Here is a 25528-nt window from a genome sequence, read left to right on the forward strand (position 1 = left end):
AAAACAGTCAAGGTCATGCTCTCCTAAGAATCAGAGATTATAGTCCCTATATTCCATCTGAAACTTAACAGAAAAATACCCTCTGCTTGGAAACGAGTTGTTGTGAAACCCTTACTGAAAAAGCCTAATGTACATCCCAAGCAGGTGAGTAACTATAGACCAATCTCACCCATGTTATTTGGAAAAGTTCTACTGACAGTCAGTGAAATTTATTTTAGCAAAAACTGTTGGATCCACATAAGGCAAGTTTCAGACTGGGCTCAGTACGGAGATGGTGGTGGTGTCTCTCCTCGATGATCTCAGGACAGCGGTGGATAAAGGAGAGCGGTGGATAAAGGAGAGCGATGGATAAAGGAGAGCGGCGGATAAAGGAGAGCGGTGGATAAGGGGGAGGTCACTGCCCTTGCCTTCCTCAATTTATCTGCCACCTTCCACATCATCGACCACTCAGTACTAACTTTAAGATTAATCGAAGCAGGGATCCGTGGCAAAACCCTGAAAAGGATCAAAGGATCCTTTTGTTTCTTCATGAAAGAACACAAACTGTGACTAAAACATAATTCTTTCCCAAGCCCATAAATGTAAATATGGAACAACACAGGGTTCAATTTCGTCTCTGCTATTATTTAATATTTATTGACACCCACTTATTTGCTTAAATCTTTGCCCAACGTGATCCTGGTTGATGTACCAAACTCAAGCTCCATCGCAGTCAGCATCAAATTGCGCCTAAGATTCAGTCTACAGAATCCATGGACTATTATTGGCACTTCAGGCTTCTTGACTCTTTCTTACTTAAAACTTTTTTTTTTTTTTTTAATTTTCATATCTCTGGTTGCCCTTATTGAAGTTCTGTCGTTTTGGTACCATTACTTTGTTACATTTTGCTCTATTTTTCTAATTTAGTTTGAGATTTCTATCGTGTTACATTTTGACGTTATCACTGTTTTGATACTGCATTAAATACTTTACATATTGACCTAATGTAAGTGTGTCTGCTCTGCATCATAGCTATCAGGGAATTAATCTCAGGTTAATTATAGTGACTTTGAGGGTTCATCCTGACAAGGGATGCGATTATTATTTGAGGTGGGTAGTCACCGACACAAATAATATTCCAATTCCTTACAACTAACACACAAACATGAATAAATCAATAAATCAATTCCAAAGCAATGCTTAGAGATTGTATTTTAAAACAGCTGAACATCTTCTGACACGGTTATATATCCTTAATGCACATGCACCTTATATTGGCAGTAAATCTACACCCTCAATGACCATAGTAGACCATCAGAGTTTGCCACTCTTCACAGTCTTGGGATTTCACAATCTGCATTTTATTGCAATTTTATGGAGGGATAAGGCTATAATCCTACGTTGTATTTTACAGGGAGAACCAAAAGTGAAATCCTGCTAATAAATAAATTGGGGCATGAATATAGATATGTTTTGTTTTAAAAATCCAAGGAGGACCCACTAAACATGTACATAGCACATAAAAGAAGCAGGAGATATTAATCAAAACTTTTAAATTTCCAAAACAAATGTACAACTGTTTTTTGACCTGTCTACTTAATGCTTAGAACAAGTGGCTGTGTAATTTGGCGGTGGGCTCAATTAGAAAAACAGAACTCACTTTTGGACTAAAAGAGAAGAGAATGTATGGAACAATATTCAATAACCGCTGTACTAAATTTATCAGGCAGACCAACAAGGCTAAGAAGTAAGAACACACCTACGAAAATCCCAAGAATTAAAACAGACCACACACGACACTAATTCTTGCTGAAGCTACCACTCCTTTCTAGAATTCACGATCAGTAGAATTAAAGGCCAAACCATCACTGCTTTCCTTCCACCATCTAAAAACTCACCTTTTCATACTCAAAACTAAACGTATTATCGTCAATATTCCAATCTTCCTTTTGGAGGTGCTGCTCGGATCCTGCTGTTTGCTGATAAGAACCCAAGACTTGTTGTGCTATGATCAGAACCAGCCTTCTTAAGTGCTGATTCAGTTTTCACCTGCTTCATTTTAATTATTTGAATGCATAGTTCTATATAGTGCTCAGGCACAAACTAGAACATTGGGTATTTTACATTATAAGACCAAATAAAAACAGTAGTCAAGAAAGTAAAGATCTATATCTCACACCAGGCGTGCGGTCACGGGGCACTATGGTAGTAGAGAAGGGGCTGCAGACACTTGTGCGATCCCTCCCTTTAATACGGGTACCCTTGGTGCTATCTTCAGAGGGCATTCCTTTGTTTGCAGGTGGGCGTGGTTCCATGTAAATGAGGGATTGATTTTGCCTCAGTGTTGTATTAGTGACAGGGCAGCAGAGGCAAACAGGCCTGTAGGAAAGGCACTTATAGTGCGCAACAAAACGTTGGTACATTGTGCGCCTCCCAATGGCGGACCTCTGCAGGAGGTAATGGAGGCCCTATGAACCCCCCAGACATCATTCTGGTGGCGGGCACATTTACTCCCATAATGCATCTGCAGGGGGATCTTAGACCCCTCTTTAAAGTGCAGGCGACTTGCCGCCTGCACAGAGAAACACGGAGCAGCTTTGTAACAGTCGCTCCTTTTTCACTGAATGTGCTGCCACCAGGTCAGCCCAAGCTCATGACTGCACTGAGGGCAGCACATTTATCATAGTAAGGCGCACTGTCCCTGTGTTCGTGCGGCACACCTGTTTAAAGGTGCGCTGTGGCACACACAGGGACATTGTGTACTGTCTTTTATACGAGACCAGAAGTGCACTTAGTCAAATAGATAATGCTTAAGATTTCTCTTTGCATACTAATGATCAGCTCTCTGGATGGTAGATGCAAGAAAGCATGACGTTTGGATCCAGTTCACAGAATAATAACAGTTGCTGAAAATTTCTCAGGCGCTTAGAGGAGCAGATTAGCACAAATTCACTGTGTGGACCAGAGGGTACCAGATAATCACTGATTTAATCGTCTTACCTAACGTACTGGAAAGCGCGCGTCTGGGTCCCAGAGCCATAAACCTGCAAACAAAATAGAAAAAGAGAAAAAAAGTAATGTTACTTGTGCCGCATGCTGTCTGTAATGTAGCTTCTGCATTGATGAGAATTGCAGTTATCCTTGATGTTCTGTGGATGAAGAAACAAATGTGCAGGTGAAAACAGTATATCCCATTTAATTATACATTTCAATCATCGAAAATCTTTTTCACACTTTACTCTCTGCTAAAAGACTCACCACATATAAAGGTGCCTAAAGAGAGATACATGTGTGACAAAAGGAGTGCACATTTCCTAAACGAGGCCTTTGAAGACCTAGAGTACATGTTCAAACTACTAATTAAAATAACCATGCAATATCTTGGATTCAATATTTTTATGATGGTTGACCAACTAAACTCAAGCAGTGGATTTGACCAAGTTAGACTGATATATATTCTTCTAAACAAACTTTTTACACCCAAAAGCCACTTGAGCTTCATATATGGTTCAACAGAAAATAGTACCACAAAAGTGGCTTCCTTTAGGTTAGTGTTTGCCCCTTTTTAAACAGTCGCTAGAATTAAAACGGATGCAAAGATTGGCTAGGCAAGGAGAGGCAATGCAGGGTTCTTACAGACAGCAAACCAACGGCTACACCGATATACGGACGCCATTACGGCAGTTCCTTCTGTGGTTGAGAAGGTCAGCGAGACGCAGTTCAGTTATTGGCACTCAATTACATGCTCCATTTATTCTTTAAAGCAATGAAGCACTTTAGCATTAGTCTTAGCCCTGCACGTCTCTAGCTGGCACTAATGAATATTTAGTCATCGGAATCCTGCCTGCTTTCTGTCTAAATGGTAATTTGGAGAATTGCGTTCTTTGGTCTGAGTAGTGTTGTCAATCAATTCAACAATTGAAAAGTTTTCTATGGATGGACATTGATTCAGAGACACAGATTTGCCCTACATTACGGATAAGATCAATGTTAATGGGTTATCTTGACGCTATGTATTGACAAAGGGGATTTTGTGGTTTTTGTACAATATCGTATTGTTTTACCTCTATCCTCTACGTGCTTCAGTAGAATTCTTATTTTATACTCACTATGCTGAAGTCCTCTGTGATATAGGACACGCGTGCTAAATTTGGGTTAGAGACCTGGCTAAGTAGCAAATCTTCTGCCTTAGGGTACAGTAATGTAAACAAGATGAATCGATCTTGCATTTTCAGTAAAAAGTCTGGTTTGAAGGGGGCAAAAGCAAGATAGAAGTTTTCCTTGAAGGAAGGTGTCAAAAATGATTTGGGGTGGGGGTGGGGGAGGGGGGTTACAGTTGTCTGTCACATTCTTAAAGCATGTGTTTCAGTTTAGAAAGACAGTTCAAATTTCAATTTAATTTAACTTTATAGCCATTAAAAGTTATACCTTTCAATAGATGGTGCATAACCAATACGCAAAATAGCAGATCAGAACAGTAATACTTGATGACATTACATTTCATTTATAAGAGGATGACTTGATCAGCTGGTAAATCTCTCCTTTTCGGGCAGCTTCAGATAGAATGTCTGAAACATGCGATTTTAATTTTATAGCTGCTAAATAAACCTGTACTTGGATAAGCATGGACTACATTGTGGTCCTCGCAAAGCAGATGTATAATGTTCAGCTATGGTTTCTGAACAGGAATGTATAATAGCCCAACTTGGTATTTCTTTCTTTCTGCCCTGCCCAGTAGCAACCTTAGACATGTCCCTCTCACCCAAGACCCCTCCAGTTCCCTCCTTACTCCCAGTCTTAAATGCACACTCCTTAACTGTAGATCGGCTTCCAGACATGCTGCGGACATAGATGAGCTCATCATTCCACAGGAACTAGACCTGCTATTGTTAACTGAAACCTGGCTAACTGATTCCTCCACCCCACTGATGGACATTCTAGTTACCCCGAACTACGACATCATCAGATTAGACAGAATCGGTAAGATAGGTGGAGGTATAGCCTGTATTCATTGTAGTGACATCACTCTAAATAGAGCCACATCCCCGGTCTTCACATCCTGCGAATACTTCTGCCTAGTCCTTAGCAGCAACGGCAAACAAGCTTGCTCATTGCACATCATCTATCATGCACTAGGTGACAATCTCATTTTCTCTGAAAAAACTCATGGATATGATTTCAACTAACAACGGTATGCAAAACAACCAAATATTCTTCGGCGATTTCAATCTCCACTGGAATGACAACAACGACACAATTGTCAACTGCCTCAGAAGCTTCCTGGATGATCTAGCCCGGACTCAAACCTGCAATGGCCCTTCACATAAGAAAGGTTCAACCCTGGATTTAATCATTTCCAAAACGGACGTCATTCAATTGGAATCGATACCACCCTGCGACTGGTCTGATCACCACATCATTACCTTCCTTATCAAAGAAACAGTCAAATTTAACTCAGTTCAGGCCACAAAACCAAAGATCTGGAAAAGAGACTTGAAACAACTCAACACAAACACACTACCTTTCTCAAGCTACAACCTTCTAATGCCTCCTGCTGGCACCACAGACGAGCATGATCTCACCAACCACTACCTCAACTCGATGACCGCAATAATCAATGAGGTAGCCCCTCTTCAACTTAAGAGAGTCTCCACTAAAGACTCAAAACCTTGGTACAATAGCCTACTCAACAAAGATAGCCGCTCTCTCAGAGTTGCTGAACGCAACTGGAGATCAGTCCCGTCGACTATTCACCTCAAATAACTAAGGAAAAAGAGAAATGCCTATTACAAGAAGATTAAGCGCACCAAAGCAGACTTTTTCAAACACCAACTAGACCAAGCTAGAATTCGCCCCAAAAAACTATTTGAGCTAATCAAAACTCAATCTAAGGACGCCCCTCAATGGTTACAAGACGCCGCCCAAGCGCAACCCAACTGTGAACAATTCTCCGCCTTCTTCACTCAGAAGACCCTCAACATCGAGAACGATCTCTTAAAGGACTGTGTACTTTATTCTGTGCCACATTCACAAACCCCCCTCGTCACCACCAACTACTACACACCAAATCCCTTCAAAGTGTGTCCCAAAGAACAATGCCGCCAGGTCGTCCTTTGACACCTACTCGGAAGAGGCTTTGGGTAAGATTCTAAATGCCATGAAACCTTCAACCACCTCATTGATCCGCTCCCTGCTAACGCTGTTCAAGACCTAACCCCATGGCTGCTTCAGCTATGGACCAAAATCATCACCAGTTCACTCCAACAAGGTTGCATTCCAGATACCCTCAAAGTCGGTCAAGTCTCACCCATCCTTAAGAAACCAACAGCTGACCCCACGAATCTTAACAACTATCGTCCTATATCCAATATCCCAACCCTGGCCAAACTGCTTGAAAAATGCATGCACCACCAACTAACAAAACATATCGTTCACTTTGACCACGACAGCCACCAATCAGGCTTCAGAGCAGGGCACAGCACGGAATCAGCCATGAGTCACATTATTGATGATGGACTTCAAATCCTGGACCAGAACGGCTCATGCCTACTCATCCTACTGGACCTATCCTCAGCTTTTGATACGGTCAAACACGAGAGTTTGCTGGATCTGCTCAGACTGAGGATGGGTCTTTCAGGACCAGTGCTAAACTGGTTTACCTCCTTTCTAGATAACCAAACACAACAATTCAAGATTAACAACACTCTTTCCAACCCAGTTCCAGTAAGGCTGGGCGTCCCACAAGGATCCTAACTTTCCCCGACATTGTTTAACTTGTTCATGGAGCCGCTCACCGAAATTCTTCAAGCGACTAACGTGCAATATCATATGTACGCTGATGATACACAACTGTATCTAAATATTAACACCGTAGAAGACATTAAACAGCTTAACTCCACACTCATGAACACCCAAACATGGTTGGCAGAAAATCTTCTCAAACTGACCGCTCTGAAGACTGAATTCCTCCTTATAGCCCCCCGCTAAAATCCCTTTGATGCAAAACTTAATCCAACATCTCACTGCACTCAACGTGCAACCAACTATTGTGGACTAAGCAAAATCACTGGTAATAACTCTGGACACCAATCTCACCATGCAGAAACAAGTCAGCAACGCTACAAAGGGAGCAAACTTCCAGTTAAACATTCTAAGGAAGTTGAAGCCATTCTTGCCAGTCAACGACTTTAAACAGGCTGTACAAGCGCTAGTTATCCCCCGTGTGGATTATGGTATTGTCTCTCTATGCAGCCTCCCATAAGCGACTACAGCCCCCCCTTAGAGCATCAATAAACTCTGCAGCAAGACTCCTCACCGGTCGAAAAGAAGTTCCCACATCTCCCCTGACCCAAAATCCCTGAACTGGCTCCCATTCGAAACATGAATTCAGCAAAAAATTGCTTGCATGACACATAAGGCCTTACACCACAAGGCACCCATTTATCTCGCACAGAAATTGACAATCTCTGGTGGCTCAAGGTCCTCTAGGGGTGCAGATAACCTTCTACTGAAACCTCAAAGATTCAATAAAAAAAAAAACATATAAACGAACCTTCTCTGGGATTGCGCCTAGGATTTGGAATACTCTTCTCCCTGAAACCAGATTGAATTCTTCTTTGTAGCTTTCCAAAAGGAAGTAAAAGCGATTCTCATGGCAAAGTTTACTTGACCACTCTACCCGGTCCTGAACCTTTTTCATCCGAGACTCGCTGCTTTTGTGCTTGGAACAACTATGATCCCATGCTTTGGTATTTTACGACTTTTTGTGTGTTTTATTTTATTTATCCCATGCTTGTTCTCTATATTGTGTCTTGCTATTCATTTGGTATAATCAATTCTGTTCATTGTAAAGCGCTCTGATATCCGCAAGGATCTTGTTCGCGCTTTATAAAACCTTCTAAATCAAGGCCGGCCTTTAGAACGCCTGAGCTAAGCCACGCCCACAGCGCAGGGCTTCAGAGGAGCACAGGAGGAGGCTGCACCGACATGACTGCAAAGAAGAGTACATTTAAACACGGTTTCTGGAGGCTGCTTGGGCAGGGTGACCATATCTTGAGAAGCAAAAACCGGGATATTTTGGAAAAAGAGAAGGAGGACTACAATTTTTAATCAACGGAATGGCGCAGAATGAAAACTCTCATCAACATAGGGTCACAGAAAATGCATTAAGAAAACAAATAAAATGTAATTTCTAAAACCAACATCATACCTATGAATTACATTACTTACTTTTAACAGCGCCAACTACCACAGCTTTAGAACACCTAAAAAAGTGCCTTTCACGGTTTTCAGTCGACCCCCTCTAAAAACCGGGACATGAGCCAAAATTGCCGAAATCTGCCGGGACAGCTGGTGCAAAACCGGGACGGCCTGGGCAAATCCAGGACATCTTGTCACCCTATGCTCTGTGCCAGTATCTGCATTTTTAATCTTTTACTTCACTTGATTTCCATTTCATTGGTTCTCTCCCCACCATCTCCCTACCTCACCCCATTTATTCATCACAGACAGTTAAATAGAAAGAATGGGAGGGGTGCCAAATATGCTTTCACCCAGGGGGTTGTCTAAGCAAAGGCTAGCTGAGTTTTAGCCAGGCTGACCCGAATTATGCGATTCTACGGCCATAACGTTTTATATATAATTATGGATTTGCTTAATTTGCCACATAATCCATCTGCTGCACAATATGTAGACTTTCCCCCAAAAATGTGTTTCTACCTTAAACGGATTATAAGTCATTAAAAGCACAGTGACAAATGTTCCGCATAGTGTAAGACCCTTCGCAAAAGTTGAATAGCCACCTTTTAATTGCCTATTGCTGCATTTGTGTGTAAAAACTGTCCCTTATTAGGTGAAACCTTTGCCCATACAGTGTTAGCAGGTGTAAAAAAAAAAGACAAAATAATGCAGTAATACGGTGACAAAAAGTGTGACATTACGCCACGTAATTTGCCCTTTTTTGCAGCACAATTTAGTCAACGCTGCTACATAATTTGGACGTCCCATTTTGTATAATTAAAGTGGCCCTGGCTCTAACGCACCTTCTACAAATGAACTTAGGCAAAATTACCGAATTTATAATATGTGGTTGGATTCAAGTTGCAAAACCTGGAGGACCTACTTTTCTTAATGCAGAGACAGGAATTTAAATTGATGTGGCCTGCTACAGCCCTATGGTAAAGTAGGTTGTATTGCACTGCCAACGCATTAAAGAGGCAAGTCAAGGCTTAGCTCTTCTTTACCCTCACCAGATCTACAGTCGATTTGAAAGGATAAGGAAAATGTCTCCATAAACCACTGTAAAAGTTAAATATGCATTCCTGGCAACTTAAAACCGTAACAAATTAAGACATTCCCATGGCCCTGTTTATACAGAATCAAGAACGGCCAATTGGTCATGTATTCAGCAATAATACAAGCAGCTTATCTGCAAGAGATCAATTTACAATGACAGTAACATTCAAAAGCAAGGCACCTCAGGGCTGATTTAATACATGCATCTCTAAATAAGTCAATTTAAAAAAGCAACTCAATGAATGGACATCATCTAAGTTAAGCAGCTTTAACTGTTTCTCTACATGGTCGAAGGCATAGGCGACTAAAAATCGACTTCAACAAGTATCTGTGAGCGGTTTACAAGAAGGGACACAAAACACAGACTCAATTCTAATTCTTCAAACTGATAGTCACTTGCCGGCAGGACAATGGACCCGCCAAGTTGCCCTAAAACCATCACATGGATTAATGAATGTGGACGAGGTTGAATCATGAAACACTGTAGGATGCTCATTCGGCGAATGCATATGCTTTGATGTTTACATTTTAAATATAGGGACCCTTTAGTTGTCAGAGAAAGGAGTGCGTCTGTTGAAATGTACAGAAGCAGCTTAATTAATCTTTTTCCAGATAATTTATTAGACAGCAACAGCAACAGCAAAGAAACACCCAACTTAAGGCAATGATGCAAAGAAAATGTCAACACTTTTAAACTTAGCAGGATATACATTAGTGAGACAATCATACCGTGAATGGAAGAACACTAACAACTTTGGAACACAAAGGGTTAAAATTCTGGGAGAGATTCAGACAACACGTACCGTTAAGGGTTCTCCCTGGAGAGCCTGAAGGATGAAGTTACTAACAACCCGACCATCGTTCATGTGCATCCGAGGACCGAAGGTGTTGAATATTCTGGCCACTCGCACTTCCACTCCTTCCTGAAGCGGGGAAAAACAAAGATGGCAGCCATTAGCACAACAAAAGGGTTATTCATCAAAGTCGGTAATAGATGAAGGCTAAAAAGCAAATTCTCAATCCTCCCTTATTGAGTCTGGCCACAAACCGCTTTAGCTGCGAGTAGGCCTCATGTGTACACAAAAGCATAAAACATACAACATACAGAAAGGCTTCAGGGGTGCCGCCTTTAGGGGACTACTTAAAGGGACGTCGGCCACGTTTTGGATTCGCTTGCAGAATTTCACGGATGTGTGCATTCTTTGTGGCAGTTGTGAAGTAAGTTGGGGATGGGTAAGCAGTCCACAGAGACAAGCGCCATTTGGTAATCTGCACAAGCTAAGCAGTTCTACCACCAGCAGGAAAAGTAGAACGAATGCTTCAGTAAACCGGCGTGCGAACAAATACCTCAGCCATGTTCGGGAGCTGCGCTCCCAATCAAAGCAGGGGGCAGCCGTCATATTCTCATCTCTTCCACGCACAACAGGCAGCACAATATGGCGTTCTTTAACGAGAACACAAACACAATCCATACTGGCCTGTGTTAGCGACAGCCCACCATCTCCCTTCTATGAAGAATGGTCAGGATTAGGGTGGGCAATGCTGCAGCGGTGTCAATCTGCCATGCTGCCTCAGGCAGCCACTCAGGAACGAGGCTCGGCAGAGACCAAGGCCCACATGCATTAAGGGTTTTTTGCATTCGCAAACGGTGCAAATCGCAAAATTCGGCCGTTTGCGAATGCAAATCCCGTTTTTGGGATGCATGAAGCTTTTTGCCATTTTCGCAATTTAAGAAATCGCAATTTTTTTGCGATTTCTCAAATTGTGATTGCATTTAAGAAATCGCAATTTTGCGATTTCTTAAATGCAATGCATGATTTAAAAAAAAAATGCGAATTCGCAAACTAGAAGTGGTAAATTACCATGAAGTTAACCTTCATGGTAATTTTAGAAAACTTTCAAAAATGCACTAAAGTGCATTTTTGAAAGTTTCATTTTAAACTCACACATGCCCTTTGAGCAAGTGTGTGTGCAAAAAGTACTTTCAGGTACATTTCAGGGGTGCGGGGGGGGGGTCCTTTAGACCCCCCCCTGCACCCTTGAAATTGCATTCTCATTTTGCGATTCCTTAATTGCGAATCGCAAAATTGGGAATCGCAAATAAGGAAAAATAAGGAATCGCAAATAAAAATGCGAATTTTTAATGCATAGGTATTTGCGATTTCTAAATTGCGATTCCTTAATTTTCGCAATTTAGGAATCGCAAATACCAACAATGATGCATGTGGCCGCAAGCGCCTACACGTGGGGAAGGATCATTTGAAACGCAGGAGCTGGTTATGTCTTAAGTAATAATATTGTGAGGTATCTGAGGGCTGGGCGCAACAGTCTGGAACCTGCAGATCATTCATCTCCTAAAGAGTGCATTAGGAGCAAAAAGGACAAAATGATATGCTAGAGTCTAGAATTTCACATTTTAATAAAAAAAAACTAAACTTAGAATAGCTCCTTTCTCATTAAAACTTCAATTTTGACATATTGTTTTTGATTTGTGAATTAAATCATTTCCATAATCTGTGGACCTGCTTGATGCATATGTATGTGTGTAATGTTTTTAGGTTCAAATCATATAGACTCGTTAGGCGATGGCCCGAGCTTCTAGTAATGATTCACTGGGGGGTCCACGAAAGTCAAAAGCTAAAGAACCACTGACCTAGACTAACAGTGACAAAGCATCGAGAGGTAGTGCCAGGGAAAGAAACTCTGGTTTACCACACGTGCAGAAGTTTCTATCTACAGCAGAAAAGGGGCGTGATTCACTTGAAATACACAATAAAGAAAGAAGCAGCATCTGCATTATTAACAAGTATTTGCAATGCAATCGGTCTCGCCTTTGGGACCTTATATGTATTTAGCTGTGCAGCACATTAGCCTGCCGCTGAAACATCTATGGTTCTTTAACATGGAGGGAAAGTAAGCACCAAAATTCTTAACACACCAGGTATGTGAACACATGGAGAGAAATATTGCCTTTCAGCAGGAAATGGAGTCCAAAGCTCCGTTTTTAATATAAAACCAGGGACTTCAGTGGTCATATCACTAAAAATACAAGATTTGAAAAAAATACTATTGTCTACGGGTGCTCTTGGAAGACAATTTCTATGGACTGGAATCTAGAGAATGCTAAAGTGATTCTGGTATTTTACTGACCCCTATTGGTCATTTTCTATCAGGAAAGTTAGAGGCAGTTGCCAGAAAATATAAAAAGTCCCTCAGCAGAAAGCAATTCTGGTATTTTACTGACCTCTACTAGTCGTTTTCTATCAAGACAGTTAAAGGCAGTTGAACAGAAAAAAAAAGTCCCTAAGCGGAAGCATACAAGTACTATGGTTGATCTCCAGTGCCCACAAAGAACATACACATATAAGTACATACTAAAGTATAAACATGAGGTCTCGAATGCTCGACCTAAAAAGATAAGGACGCTCAGACAGCACCCAAAGGACTGAACCATCGGAGGTTCAATATGTGGACCAAGGAGCCGCTGAAATAAACCAGACCAGCTGATTATCCATGGATGATCCGATGAACTTACTTGGGCAAGAAATGCGCATTATTTTTGTATTAATATAGTGCAGGAGAAGAGACCAATTACATCCTTGTGACCAGCTAAATACACATGCAGTGTCACAACCCTGACAAAGATGTGGCTATGCTATGTGTATTTTCAGGGCCGGGGGAACATATACGTTTTAACTTCAAAGGTTCTACGCAAACGCTAAAATAAAATTCAGAAACTATTAGAAAGTGTCATTTGAAACCTGGATTTGACATACAATGGCACATTATTATATTAGTTTGATATTATCCACCAATCTTCAGTCCTCTGTGCATTTCAAATACACCTAACAGTGGAGTATTTGCATGTGAATTCTGGACTAAATGCTGGTGACTGAAAGTATAATATTAATGATAACCTTGTTCACAGCTTTTTAAATACATTTTGGAACTAAAAGAATGTTCTGCTATGAAAATGTGTGTACTGATACTTGATTCAGGGTCTAAACCTTCACTAAAAGAAAGGAATAGAGAGCGGACCACCATTTTTTACTTGTCCCATTGTTCTGAGAAGTGCTTAACTTGTTAAACACCCAAGTGTCAGGGTCTTCGTCAGGAAGCTACTGGAGATTGCTCCACCCATTGTTCATGCTAGGCAGCCGATGCCAGGTGGCAACACAATTCATTACTAACCATAAAACGCCTGTAAATATGACAATTCAGAATATTCCATGACCCCCAAAGCTATAAGAATGGCTTGGGTGGCAGGTATTAAGTCATTTTTAATGTATGTTACATTAATAAATAAATGCTGCTGTGCTCATCTCCAAATCAGACAAACAGTGTCACCATGTGGCAGGCTGTCAAAGGTGTTGTTAAGTGCCAGTGCCGAAAACCAGAAACCGCGGTCTCAAATTAAGCACTGGTTACAAGAGGTGCAGTAGTAGAACACATGGCTTGTGAGGATGAAGTAGCATTTGCAATGAGCTGTCAGCAAGGTTGCACAGTCCAAGCCCCTCCATACCATAACCCCTGAGCAGACAACATCACCAGGGATTCACCACCTGTGTGCGGATGCTGCCATCTCTCTTCGTCTCCGCACTGGTTAACCTCTTAGCTACTGAGGCTTTTTTCCCCGCAGTACCAAGTGGTTTTTTTAGGTAATGGACACCGCGCTTACGCCTCCGTAATTGCTTTCCACACAAAAAATATCCAAGCCAAATTTAGCCATCCCCCCGCTGCCCCCACTCACATCATGGGCATTATCTAAAGGTACAGCACAATCTCCACTCTCCTCCGCTCTCTCATTCATCCCAAACCCCATACCACTACAATGATCCCCAAAATACCCCTTTCTGGACTCTTCCCTACTCTACTTCATCTTACATCATCTCATTCCTCTTTTTACTATTCCTTTACCCCAAAACAAGACTTTTTAAACCTTTCCCTCCGACTCTTCCCCCTCCACCTCCCTTTTACTCATCCCAAGCCTCCTCCTACGGCTATGAGCTCCAAAACAAAAACAAAAAAACGAAAACATTCTAAATCCTTCCTCTTCTATCCTTTTCAATCCAAATAACAGACTAACATGCCCACCACTCAAATTACTTTCATATTTCACTATACCAATTCTCCACTAATACTTCATGGGTTCTGGAGTAGCCTGCTACTCACCGAAAAGCACTTCAGCACTTCATAAGGGGTAGAAAACGCTATATAAATGCAAACCCTTTCTCCTCCTCTATTTATTTATTTATTTTTGCAATTTGTTAAGCGCGAACATATGCCCAAGGGCGTCTTGGCGCTAAAAACTCGACTGATATCTCTACCCATGTGGTTGCTGCGTGATTTACTGGGAAAATAACCAAGTCTTCACATCTTTACGGAAAGAGTAAAGGGAGTGGCTCAGTCTAATTGAAAGCGGGAGTGAATTCCAAAGTCTGGCTGCCGTGACTGAAAAACGTCTGTCACCCCAGGAGACCGTCTTAATGCGAGGCACCGTTAATTGTTGCAAGGTCGTAGATCTTAAATGCCTTGCCGGAAGATAGAGTTGGAATTGATCCCTAAGGAACTGCGGGCCAGAGTGATGCAGTGCTTTAAACACCAGACAGAGTGTTTTAAATTGTATACGATTTTTTATTGGTAACCAGTGGTAATTCCGAATAATATGAGCAATAGGGTTAAACTTGGGAGTTTTGGATAGTACTCTAGCAGCAGCATTTTGGACTGATTGCAATTTGTTGACAACCCGGGCTTGAGAATTGGCAAGAACGTCATTGCAATAGTCAAGTGAGGATAATACCAGAGTACTGACCAAAGTTTTACCTGCACTGTCAGGCAGGAATGATTTTTTTAATCAATTTTAACTTATAAAAAGCTGTAGCTGCAGTCTGGTTAGCTTGGGCGGAGAAGTTGAGATGTTCATCAAACATAACTCCCAAATTCCTGACCTTTGAAACTGGGTTGGGCAAGGTTCCAAATGATACAGGCCACCAAACGGAAGACCATCGAGGGGAGAGATTTCCAAAGATAACCACCTCGGTCTTCTCGGAGTTAAGTTTCAAGCAACTTGAGGACATCCAATCTCCGATTGCTTGCATACCCTCCTGGAAGCGCTTCGCCATCTCTTTCCCGTTGTTGTTGATGGCGAGGACTAGCTGGGTGTCATCAGCGTAGGAGGTAAGGCCCATCCCATAATGTTTGATGACTCTGGCTAGGTCCGACACATAGATATTAAATAGTGTCGGACTCAGGGATGAGCCTTGAGGAACCCCGCAAGGTAATGACAACTCAGCTGATTGAAATGGTCCTAGCGTAACTGTCTGGGTTCTGCCGGACAAAAAAGATGTAAGTAGGCTTATGGCTCCCGATTGCAGTCCCATCCTTCCGACACGGTCGATCAAGGTGGAATGATCGACCGTGTCGAGGGCCGCAGAGAGGTCCAGCAGTACAAGTACTGCTGTACCCCCTTGGTCTCTAATGACCCTGATGTCATCAGCGGCTTTAATGAGGGCGGTTTCCGTTCCATGATGTTTTCGGAAGCCAAACTGGGTGTTGTCCAGCAATTGATGTTCCTCCAGATACTCAGACAGCTGCTGGTTTATTGCTTTCTCTGCCACCTTAGCCAAGAGCGGCAGACTGGCTATTGGTCTAAAAAATTTTGGCTCATCCATAGCCAGATGCTGTTTTTTTAAAAGCGGCTTTACAAGGGTGTTCTTCAAAGCTTTTGGATAGCTCCCTGAGTTAAGCATACAGTTACAAAGTTGTGTGACTATAGGAACTATTGAGTCCAACACAGGTTGAAGAACTTTGGGAGGACACAGATCTAAGGCCGATCCTGATTTTATGGATTTAATAATATCCATGGTTTGTTGCTCCGTTATTTCTTTGAATTGGGAGAGAGGACTGTCAGATGGTTTGAGGCAGGTAGGATGTGTGGACAGATCGTCTTTGGCAGCAAAGGCTACATAAATGTCATTAACTTTAGTATAAAAAAATTTAGCAAGTGCATCGCAAAATGATTGAGACGGGGACGGGGTTGTTACCGGCTAATTGTTTGACAACCTCATAGTTGTTTATTTGAATTTTTTGCATTCTCAATTTGGGTGCTAAAATAATTTCTTTTGGCTTCGGTGATCATTTTTTTATAGTTCACCAAAGAAGCCTTGTACCGAGATTTATTTTCTGCGTCAGAGTTTACGCCAAGCCCTCTCCCTATTCCTACATATTTGTTTTTGCGTTCTTAACATATCCGAAAACCATGGAGCAGACGGGGTTGATCTATTTCTGGATATAGTCTTTTGGGGTACCAATTTATTTATAGCATTGCCTAGCCAGTTAGTATATTGGCTCATGGCACTGTTAGGGTCATCTGGAATAGTCGGGCGGGTGTTGTCCAGCAGTTCTCTGAAATCTTCATTGTTTAGATCGCTCCACGCTTTAAAGGTCGTTCGGCAGGAGTTGTTTGGTCTGCCTAGTGACATCTCATTAATAATGATATCACAGAGCACGGCATGATGGTCAGACCAAATAAGCGGGAGACTGTCTACAAGAGAGATCCCCTTGAAGCTGGAAAAGATGCCATCTAGCGTATGGCCTGCCTCATGTGTGGGCAAGGTGACCAATTGAGATAACCCCAGAATTTCCATGTCCGACAGTAAAGTCTGTGTTTCACTATCATTACATTTTTTTAAGTGAAAATTAAAATCGCCCAGGACCGTGAAACAGTCCTCCAAAGCTAATGATTCTAATAATAGATCCAAATTAGACAGGAATTGAGCGCGGGCTCCTGGAGGTCTATACAGGAGCATTCCTTTAAAATTATGCGAAGGTGTTAGCAAAATTGAGAAATGGGTGGCTTCACATGAAGATGAAGGTATGGGGGAGAGCGTCACCTTAAAGATATTGCGAGCAATTATTCCTAAACCACCACCCTTCTTTTTGTTTTGTCTGTCATGTCGGTAGATTCTATATCCTGGTGGAACCGCAACCACCAGATCAGGATCGGAGGTGTTGTCCATCCATGTTTCGGTAACGAATAGGATGTCTAAATTCCGGTCTATAATAAAATCTGAGATGTCCTGTCTGTGTTTCCCTAACGACCGGGCATTAATGAGTGCCATAGATATGTTTGGTTTTACTTTGCAGTTCTGTTTATTGGGGGGAGATATGCTCGTTATAGAAGGTATTAAAACAGTGCATTGAGGGCAGGTACTATGATTTAGTAACGGAAATAACTCCGGATCAAGCACAGGGCATGTATTAATCGAGGTGGGGCGATAATGTAATAGCGAGGCTTTTGAGTAGGAGATGCGAATTGATGATTGAGCAGGGGTCATGGCCCTAGGCCCGGTCCCGGCGCGGACGGGCGCAGACGGGCTTGCCTTTGGCGCGCCTTTGGCGCGCCCGCTGCGCCCGCCCGCTGTGCGGACGGAAATCCATCTCCTTATATCCGTCAATTGAGGAGGGTGGGAGGCGGCCAGCCACTCGACCGGAACCCTTTCCTCACTCAATATGGCGTCTCGCTCCTACCCTTTCTCCCCGAGCGTCACTGATCAAACATGTGCGCCGGGAATCGGGGTCTACGATGCTTCAGGATGTGCAGGTAATAATTAAAACAGCTGACAGTCAATGCGCTGATAGTGCAAAATGATACAGTTTAAAATCATTCAAACAAACAGAGCCCCCGGCTTCCGCCTCAGGGGAGAGACACGAATAGTCAGCGCGCTGCGCTAATAGGCAGGTTAGGTAGCCTGGGAGGGCGGGAGGCGGCCAGCCACTCGACCGCAACCCTTTCCTCACTCAATATGGCGTCTCGCTCCTACCCTTTCTCCCCGAGCGTCACTGATCAAACATGTGCGCCAGGAATCGGGGTCTACGATGCTTCAGGATGTGCAGGTAATAATTAAAACAGCTGACAGTCAATGCGCTGATAGTGCAAAATGATACAGTTTAAAATCATTCAAACAAACAGAGCCCCCGGCTTCCGCCTCAGGGGAGAGACACGAATAGATATCCCTCCTCTAACCTCTCCAATCCTAATAACGGACTAACATATCCACCACTTAAATTACTTTCATATTTCACTATACTAATTCACCACTAATCCTTTATGGGTTCCCGAGTAGCATGCTACTCAACGAAAAAGCGCTTTGACGCCTTGTCAGGGGTAGTAAGCACTATATAAATGCAATTACAATACAATCTCAGAAATGGTGCGCTTTGGAACAGCCTTGCCCCTTCTTTGCCTCAGCAAACCCAATAAGGAGCTGATCGTCCATCCTGTGGGGTTTGGTGCAATCAATATAAAAGAGAGCAATTTTAGAATCTAGTCTATGGAGTCACTCCTCTTCCCTGGAAGGGTGAGGCAGGGCTCAAAACCGGTCAGTGTGATACTTTGGCCAACATAGAACAAGATTTACCACTTTTGGAAGTAAAGAGATTTGTGTTCGGAGGACAAACTTATCCAGGAAGAACATAGTTTACTGAAAGCTTGTCGACCCTCGTGGCTGATGCAATTGTCACAAGAAAGACCGTCTTGATGTTAAGGAGCTCTAAAGGGCAAAAATGGAGCAACTCAAAATGAGTACACATAAGAAAGGTGAGAACAAGGTTCAGATCCCATTGGGACATGACAAATGGAGCAGGAGGAAAGAGAGAGCACAAATATTTAAGGAACCTAGTCAGAACGGGTGACTTAAAAAGAAAAGGTTGATACAGCAGCCACAGGAAGGCTGAAATGGCAGACAAATAACCTTTGACAGTACCCCGGGCGAGACCTTGACCGAAAAGAGAAAGAACAAACAACAGAACCATTGACCGAGGTGCAGCAAAGGGATGCATCTGGCGTGTAAAACACCACAAATCTTTTTCAAAGATAGGCGTAGATGTATATGGTGGAAGGACGCTTGACTGCAAGAACAACATCACAAACTAATGTAGGGTGATCAAACACCTTCAACTGGCACAGCTCAATCTTCATGCATGAAGCAGAGGGGTGTGCTGGTTTGGGGGCAGTACCCTGTCTTGATGCAACAGGATGTCCTCTCGAAGGGGAAGCCTGATCAGAGGAGCAATGCTCAAGCTCTCTGGACACTACACCCTCCGAGCCCAATCCGGGGCTACTAGGATGACTTGGGCCCAGTTGGCCCGAATCATCTTGAGAACTTGAGGCAGTAGTGGTATTGGGGGAAAAACATACACGAGTCCTGAACTCCACTCAAGACAAAATGAATCTGAGTGAGAGCGGCTTTGGAAACTCCAACGTGCAGAAGTGAGGACATTGTGCATTCCCGTAGGCGGTGAACAGATCGAGCAAAGGCTTGCCCCACTCTAGAAACAGAAAGTGTGTCATCTCCGGTTGCAGACGCCATTCCTGGTCAGCCAGCAGCGGAGTTCATCCGCCCTGGCAGTCTAAAAAGCAGCCAGGTGCTGAACAATCAGGAAAATATACTGGTGATCCAGCCAGTTCCAGAGGTGCACAGTCTCTTGGCACAGGGTCCACAACTCCACTTCGCCCTGCTATTGCAATAGCACATGGCAGTGAAGTCTACAAACCTGAACCAGAATCCCTTTGATGGATGGTAGGAAGGCTTTCGATGCCTGACGGAACGCTCTCAGACACAACAAATTGTTGTGGGGCTGTGACTCCGCTGGAGACCAGAGTCCTCTGATCTCCACCTCTCCTAAATGGCCGCCCCAACGCTGAAGTGAAGCTTCTGTTACCACTGTGAGATTGGTTAGGGAAGGAAGAGGGGTCTGCTGATGAACCAATCACAGTTCTTTAGCCACTACTTTGGCAGTGCTATCCGATACCTGGACCAGGGCGAAGAACTTCCTCTGATTCTGTGCCCACCAGTACTTCAGGCCCCAAAGCAGAGCTTGCATATGCCAACAAGCATGTTTTACCTGCAGGAGTAAGTGTAGAAGAGGCCACTGCACTCACTAAAAGTGGTCGGATTGATGTTCAAGTAGTAAAAAGGTGTGTGATAGTGATATCCTTATAGGTGCTCAGAGTGATCACCTCCTGGTCCATGAGGTGCTAGAACAACACGTGAACAAAGCCTTACTGCGAGCAAGGACTGCCACTGAGCACTCTTGAAGCGCAAAAGCGCGTAAAGACAATGTATGTAAATTAATCAAAATGTAGTAGATCAGAACGTCATCTTTTATTTGTGGTTCATTGGCAGTCCTTACATGCAGGAGGCCATGAAGCCCAGGAGCCTCAGAGTCCGTCTCATCCAAATCCATGATAGAGACAAACATCGGTGTCGTAGCCTAAATATCCCAGACTGAGTATTCTGGAGGATAGGCCCAAAACTGCACTGTCCTGCATGGCTCAGATAAAATGAACGTCTTAGAGGGAGTCATGAGAGACTTCAGCAAGTTGATGGAAAACCCCAGCGAAGGTAGGAGATACGCCGTAGTCTGCAGGTGGAAGCAGACTGCCTGGGGAGAGGCCCCTTAACAGCCAGTCGTTGAGGTAGTTAAAGAGACTGGTGTGGGAAGTTAGCCTGGCATATGATGTCCACTAGTTCTAGTGGGCACCTTGCACCAGTCTAATCGACCCTTATTGATGGTGGTTGTAAAGTCAACCTTATAGAAAGCTATCCTAGTGGTAGCATGAACCAGCAGTCTTCAGGCTAAGACTTCAGTAGGCGAGTTAAGCAAGTTGTTTTACCAATTATAATCCCTTGAGTACCAAATGAAAGGACACCACACAAGGTATATATCAAATACATATGTATTTAATCTAAACACAACCCCTCTGCACTCTTTATGAGGTCAGAGGTAAAAATACAATACAAGTCACGCAGTCAATATACAATAAGTTGCACAGTATACGTTATGCCCTAGGGGCCTCACAAACCATATACTAAGAAAGTGGTATAAGAACCACGAGAGAATTAGAAAGCAGGCCTGGGCCTGTGGAATCGCTGGTGCTACTCTAGTCGACCAAACGTTAGGAAGTAGGAGGCCCACGGGAGACGCGTGCAGTGTCTAAACACAGGGCGGGTTACCATTGATTTTCTATGGAGAACGTAAAAGTTACAAATCTACAATTTAAGGACGCTTCCGGATGGACTAGGATGGAACCCTTTTAAACTAGGACACTTCGAGAGTCAAGACCCACGGGAGCACCGAAGTACTCAGGTTACCTCACCCAGGGAATCCGGGTGCATAGGTATCTTTTCGTGTCGGGTTTCATTGTCGCTTTCTATGGAGAGCTGCAAAGAAGTGCTGCAGGCGAACAGAGGAAAAGTGTCCGGGTGGATCCAAGGGTGGATCGAAGATCTAAAGAACCTGAAAGCAGAAGGGACAGAGTCTGGGTCACTACCCAGTGACCAGGAAGGAACCAGGCGATGTCGGGTGATTTCAAGTGAAGTAGTCGAACTTGTCTCTTCAGCCACGAGGTCCAGGAGGCATCGAAAACGAATTGAATGGATTCGAGCTGTCCCACAATGGATCTAGTTGACTGCGGTGTCGGTATCCGGATTGTACCCAACAAGCCTTGGCAACCGCAACCCACGCAGGATGTCGAGATTGGCTCTGTAGCAGACCAGCAAGGTCTATGGCGCTTCTCCTTTTCAGGGAAGCTAGAGCAAGCCTGGAGCAACCAGGAAAGCAAGTTAAATTCAAAGAAAGGTCTTCAGGGGGCTCACTAGCCAATGGACTAGGAACCGGGAAGACGCGTCGAGCTCAAATGCAAAAGCGGGGCCCACGGAACACTCGCGGACTGTGGGGGCCTAGGCTTCGGTGCAAATGGTGCTCGGGGCTGGGGCTTCAAGCACCCCAAAGCACAACTTCGAGATACCTCGTTGAAGGAGTGCAGCTTGCAAAATGCAGGATGTCCAGGAGTTCCGGTCCCACGTCTCTCGTGTCCGCCACGGGTCTCAGCTTTCCTGTGGATGGGGGTTGGGGAAGTCTGGAGGTCCAGTTGTGTCGCAGATTCTTCAGGTTCCGGCGGGAACCTCGAAAATGCAGACCGGCAAAGTTGCTGTTGGTGCCTGTTTGAACAGGGTGGTCACTCCTTGACTACAAGGGAGATATCTTCCATCTTCCAGTCAGAATGGAACGTCGAAGTTCCAGGATAGGTCTTTCAAAGATTCCTCCAGGGTAATCTAAAGTCCTAGGGACCCAGCTCCTATACTTATACTAAGGATGGGGGCTGGACTACCTGGCTAGGTCCCTCCTATGGGAGGACCTGATAAGGGGGTGGTTACACCCCATTCCTATTGTCCAGTTTTGCACCAGAACTGGGGCTGTGTGCCCCAGCAACCGGTTTGAACTGGGCTATGCATGGAGCACCTTGTGTGCCCCAGGCAGTGTCTAGAAACATTCACTGAATGCAACCCTCCCTGCCCCAATACACAAACCCCTGTCTGGGGAGATGCCAGCACCTCTCTGGACAGGAAACCTATTGTCCAGGCCTCCCCTGCCGGAGTTTCGTCCAGCAACACGAGGTCAGACTCGTGTCTGTGGGAGCAGCATCCATTTTGTGATGCTGAGGCTCTGTTTAACTTTACCCGAGTAAAGCAGTAACTACAGGTCTTCTCCCTCTAGAAGGGTGGAATGCTACCCCCGCCGCCAGGACTGGCAGGGGGGGGGGGGCTAGTATTCCAAAGTGTTGGGACACCTTACACGACATGTTTTGAAAAAGCCAAACCAAAGTTAATATTAACCGCGAGGATTATAATGCACTTAAGAGTATATGGTATGGCTATATCATAGAACAGCTATAAGGAGATGGTTCCGAAAGCTGCAGAGGGGCTCATCTCATGCTAGGGCACCCTCTCACATAAAACCAGGCACTCTGCCTCCCGGATTGTCGAAGCCTACCATAGGAGTGGCTTATAGGTGTATATGTGTCTATATATAAAGGTAGATATAGGTATACTATATCTAAGTAAGGAGTGATTACACCACCTTACCCAGGCTGTGCAAACAGACCTGTGGTGTCAGTTTGGAAGGCAGACCAGGGGTGGCATAATACATGCTGCAGCCCCTGGTAGGCCTAAGGTGCACCTATGCCCTGGGTACCTATGGTACACTATACAGGGGCTCACAAGGGTGACCCAGTAACCAATCTGGTATGTACCTAAAGTACATGGTATCAATTTAGAGAGAGAACAGCTGGGCTGTGGGTCTGACTGATTAGCAGGCCCACAGCCACACTTTGGGCAGCATAGCTTTCACTTTCTGGCAGAGTAAAGCGAGATGGTCATCCTTCAGCTGTTCCTGCGCTGGTGGCAAGAGTTGGCAAGTGTCCAAGAATGGTAGGGAGTACCCCTTCTGCACTATCTGGAGCACCCACCAGTCCAATGTAACCATTGGGACAGGTGCTGTCTGATCCTGCCCCCTACAGGATTTGTGTGCCTATTGGAGAGCATACTAACGAGGTTACAGCAGCTGGAGGAGAGGGGGGTCTGGGCAGCTCGCAGGGCATGGTTCCCACGTCCTCTTTGGGCTCAGTGGCTCCTCTTCGACAAAAGGACTGGGCTGGCTGTTGTACTGGGTAGGGCTGGCATTCTGAATGCCCAAAATTACCCCTGCAGTGGCCTTGTACGGACGAAAGGACTGCTAATGCAGCTGGATTGAAAGAGAGAGGGGCCCAAAGATCGAGGGGTGAACCTACTTTGGAGAAAGGCCCATCAGCCTTCTCACTGAAGAGGAGGAACCCATCGAAGGGCATGCCAATCAATGAATGAACATCCCCGGAGAACCTAGTGGACCGTAAACAATCGTGTCAGTTAAGCGCCACTGTAGAGGCCATGGCCCTACCAAGGAAATCTGCGGCGTGAAGTCCACACTGTGGCCGCATCCTTGCCATCCAGTAAAGCCTATGGGCTTTCTCAGGCAGCCTGGGAAGCAGCTAAGCAACAGAATCCCACAATGTCTAGGATTAGTGGCCCAGTAGGCATGAGGTGTTAAAATGCAATGCAAGGCTGGAGGAAGAAAAGATGACCTTCCCGAAGGTATCCAGCCCCTTGAATTCCCTATCCGGTAATGTGGTAGGGAAGGACCTTGAGTTGATTTTGGCTTTGGAGACCTGAGCCTTTGGATTCTTCGTTCCGGATTCGGGAATGGATCCTGAGGCCCTGTCTCTGCTCCATAGGGCCAGACGATGCGCCATAGGGAATCCGGGGCCCAAAGTTGGCATGCATAGCGTCATCAAATTCCCATAACTAGGCAAGCATTGCCCCGTTGCTGGGAATCTCCAGGTAGCGCAGGGCGGGTCCTGACACTGGCTCTGCATGTAGCAAATGAGAGCGGAGCTAAGAAGCACAGGGTCAGCTGGGTGAAGCCAAAGAACAGTTTGACGACTTCTTGCACTTATCTGATTTCAATGAAGAGGGCTTGAAGATGATCATCTGTGACGACGACTCCTACTCCAGCCTCGAGTGAATCCATGAGAACGAGATCAGGACCGTGAACACTGTTGAGCCTTCTGACGCGTCACCAGGAGCTGCAGGGCCCGCTCGTGGATCGCCTTCGGGTGCATGGACTGGCATGGCATGCAGGTTTTGGGGTGGTGCCCAGTTCTCAGGCATCAGAGAAAAACCAGTAGGGGATCAGACACCGATATCTGACCGGGACAAACCCCAGAAGGCTTAAAACCAGATGGTTCCACAGGGGACATGCCCCTAGTAGACTGAAAGCAAGGGGAAAAAAAAACAATGTTTGACAAAAGTTAAAAAAAAAAAAGTCAACCAAAAAATGTTTGAGGTAGCTCTCTGGATCCACACTGTTGGTGCAGAAAAAGAAACTGATGTCAGCTCGCTGGAGTGGCCCCAATGAAGGCACCACAATGTCACTTCTGGCGCAGAGCCAAACCACGGCATCTACTGCTCAAGATTTTCCAGATCTAGTCTGACGCCTGGGGAGTATTCTAAAGTGAGGAATCTTCAGTTAAAGGTTTTCATCAGATTTTCATTGATACCCTGCTGCTTCAGTCTAGCAAAATGGAGAGTTGCTGAAATAGAAGGAAATCTAAAATTTCTGTTGATCGATATTTTGGCTCTGAAGAACCCATTTCTGCTCTGGATCACGAACACCCACCAGTATTGGTTCTCAAATTCTCAATCTCTCTGCACAGATTTTACTATGAGCTCTGGTAAACAACTCAATGGGAGAACATTTTTTTTTAGAGTTGGAGTCTTGCATGTGCATTCTGTTAGGGAATGTGATCATAAGCGATTCAATACATGTGTGAGGCCAACAAGACTGAAGAAAAAGAAGTTGAAACATATAGCAAGAG

At 44.3% G+C, this 25528-nt stretch overlaps 1 protein-coding gene across 2 annotated transcripts in view; it reads right to left on the reverse strand.

Annotated features, from left to right (window-relative positions):
• LOC144773235 (UDP-glucuronic acid decarboxylase 1) overlaps positions 1-25528 on the reverse strand; it is a 174559-nt gene that overhangs the window by 31540 nt on the left and 117491 nt on the right. For both annotated transcript variants that reach the window (XM_078658142.1, XM_078658141.1), the window contains exons 10-11: positions 10077-10196; positions 2980-3023 (exon numbers count right to left, since the gene is read on the reverse strand). In XM_078658142.1, coding sequence (XP_078514268.1) covers positions 2980-3023; positions 10077-10196 — 164 coding nt within the window. The remainder of the gene's footprint in view (positions 1-2979; positions 3024-10076; positions 10197-25528) is intronic.

Source organism: Lissotriton helveticus, chromosome 8, assembly GCF_964261635.1.
Source record: "Lissotriton helveticus chromosome 8, aLisHel1.1, whole genome shotgun sequence".
NCBI classification, from domain to species: Eukaryota; Metazoa; Chordata; class Amphibia; order Caudata; family Salamandridae; genus Lissotriton; species Lissotriton helveticus.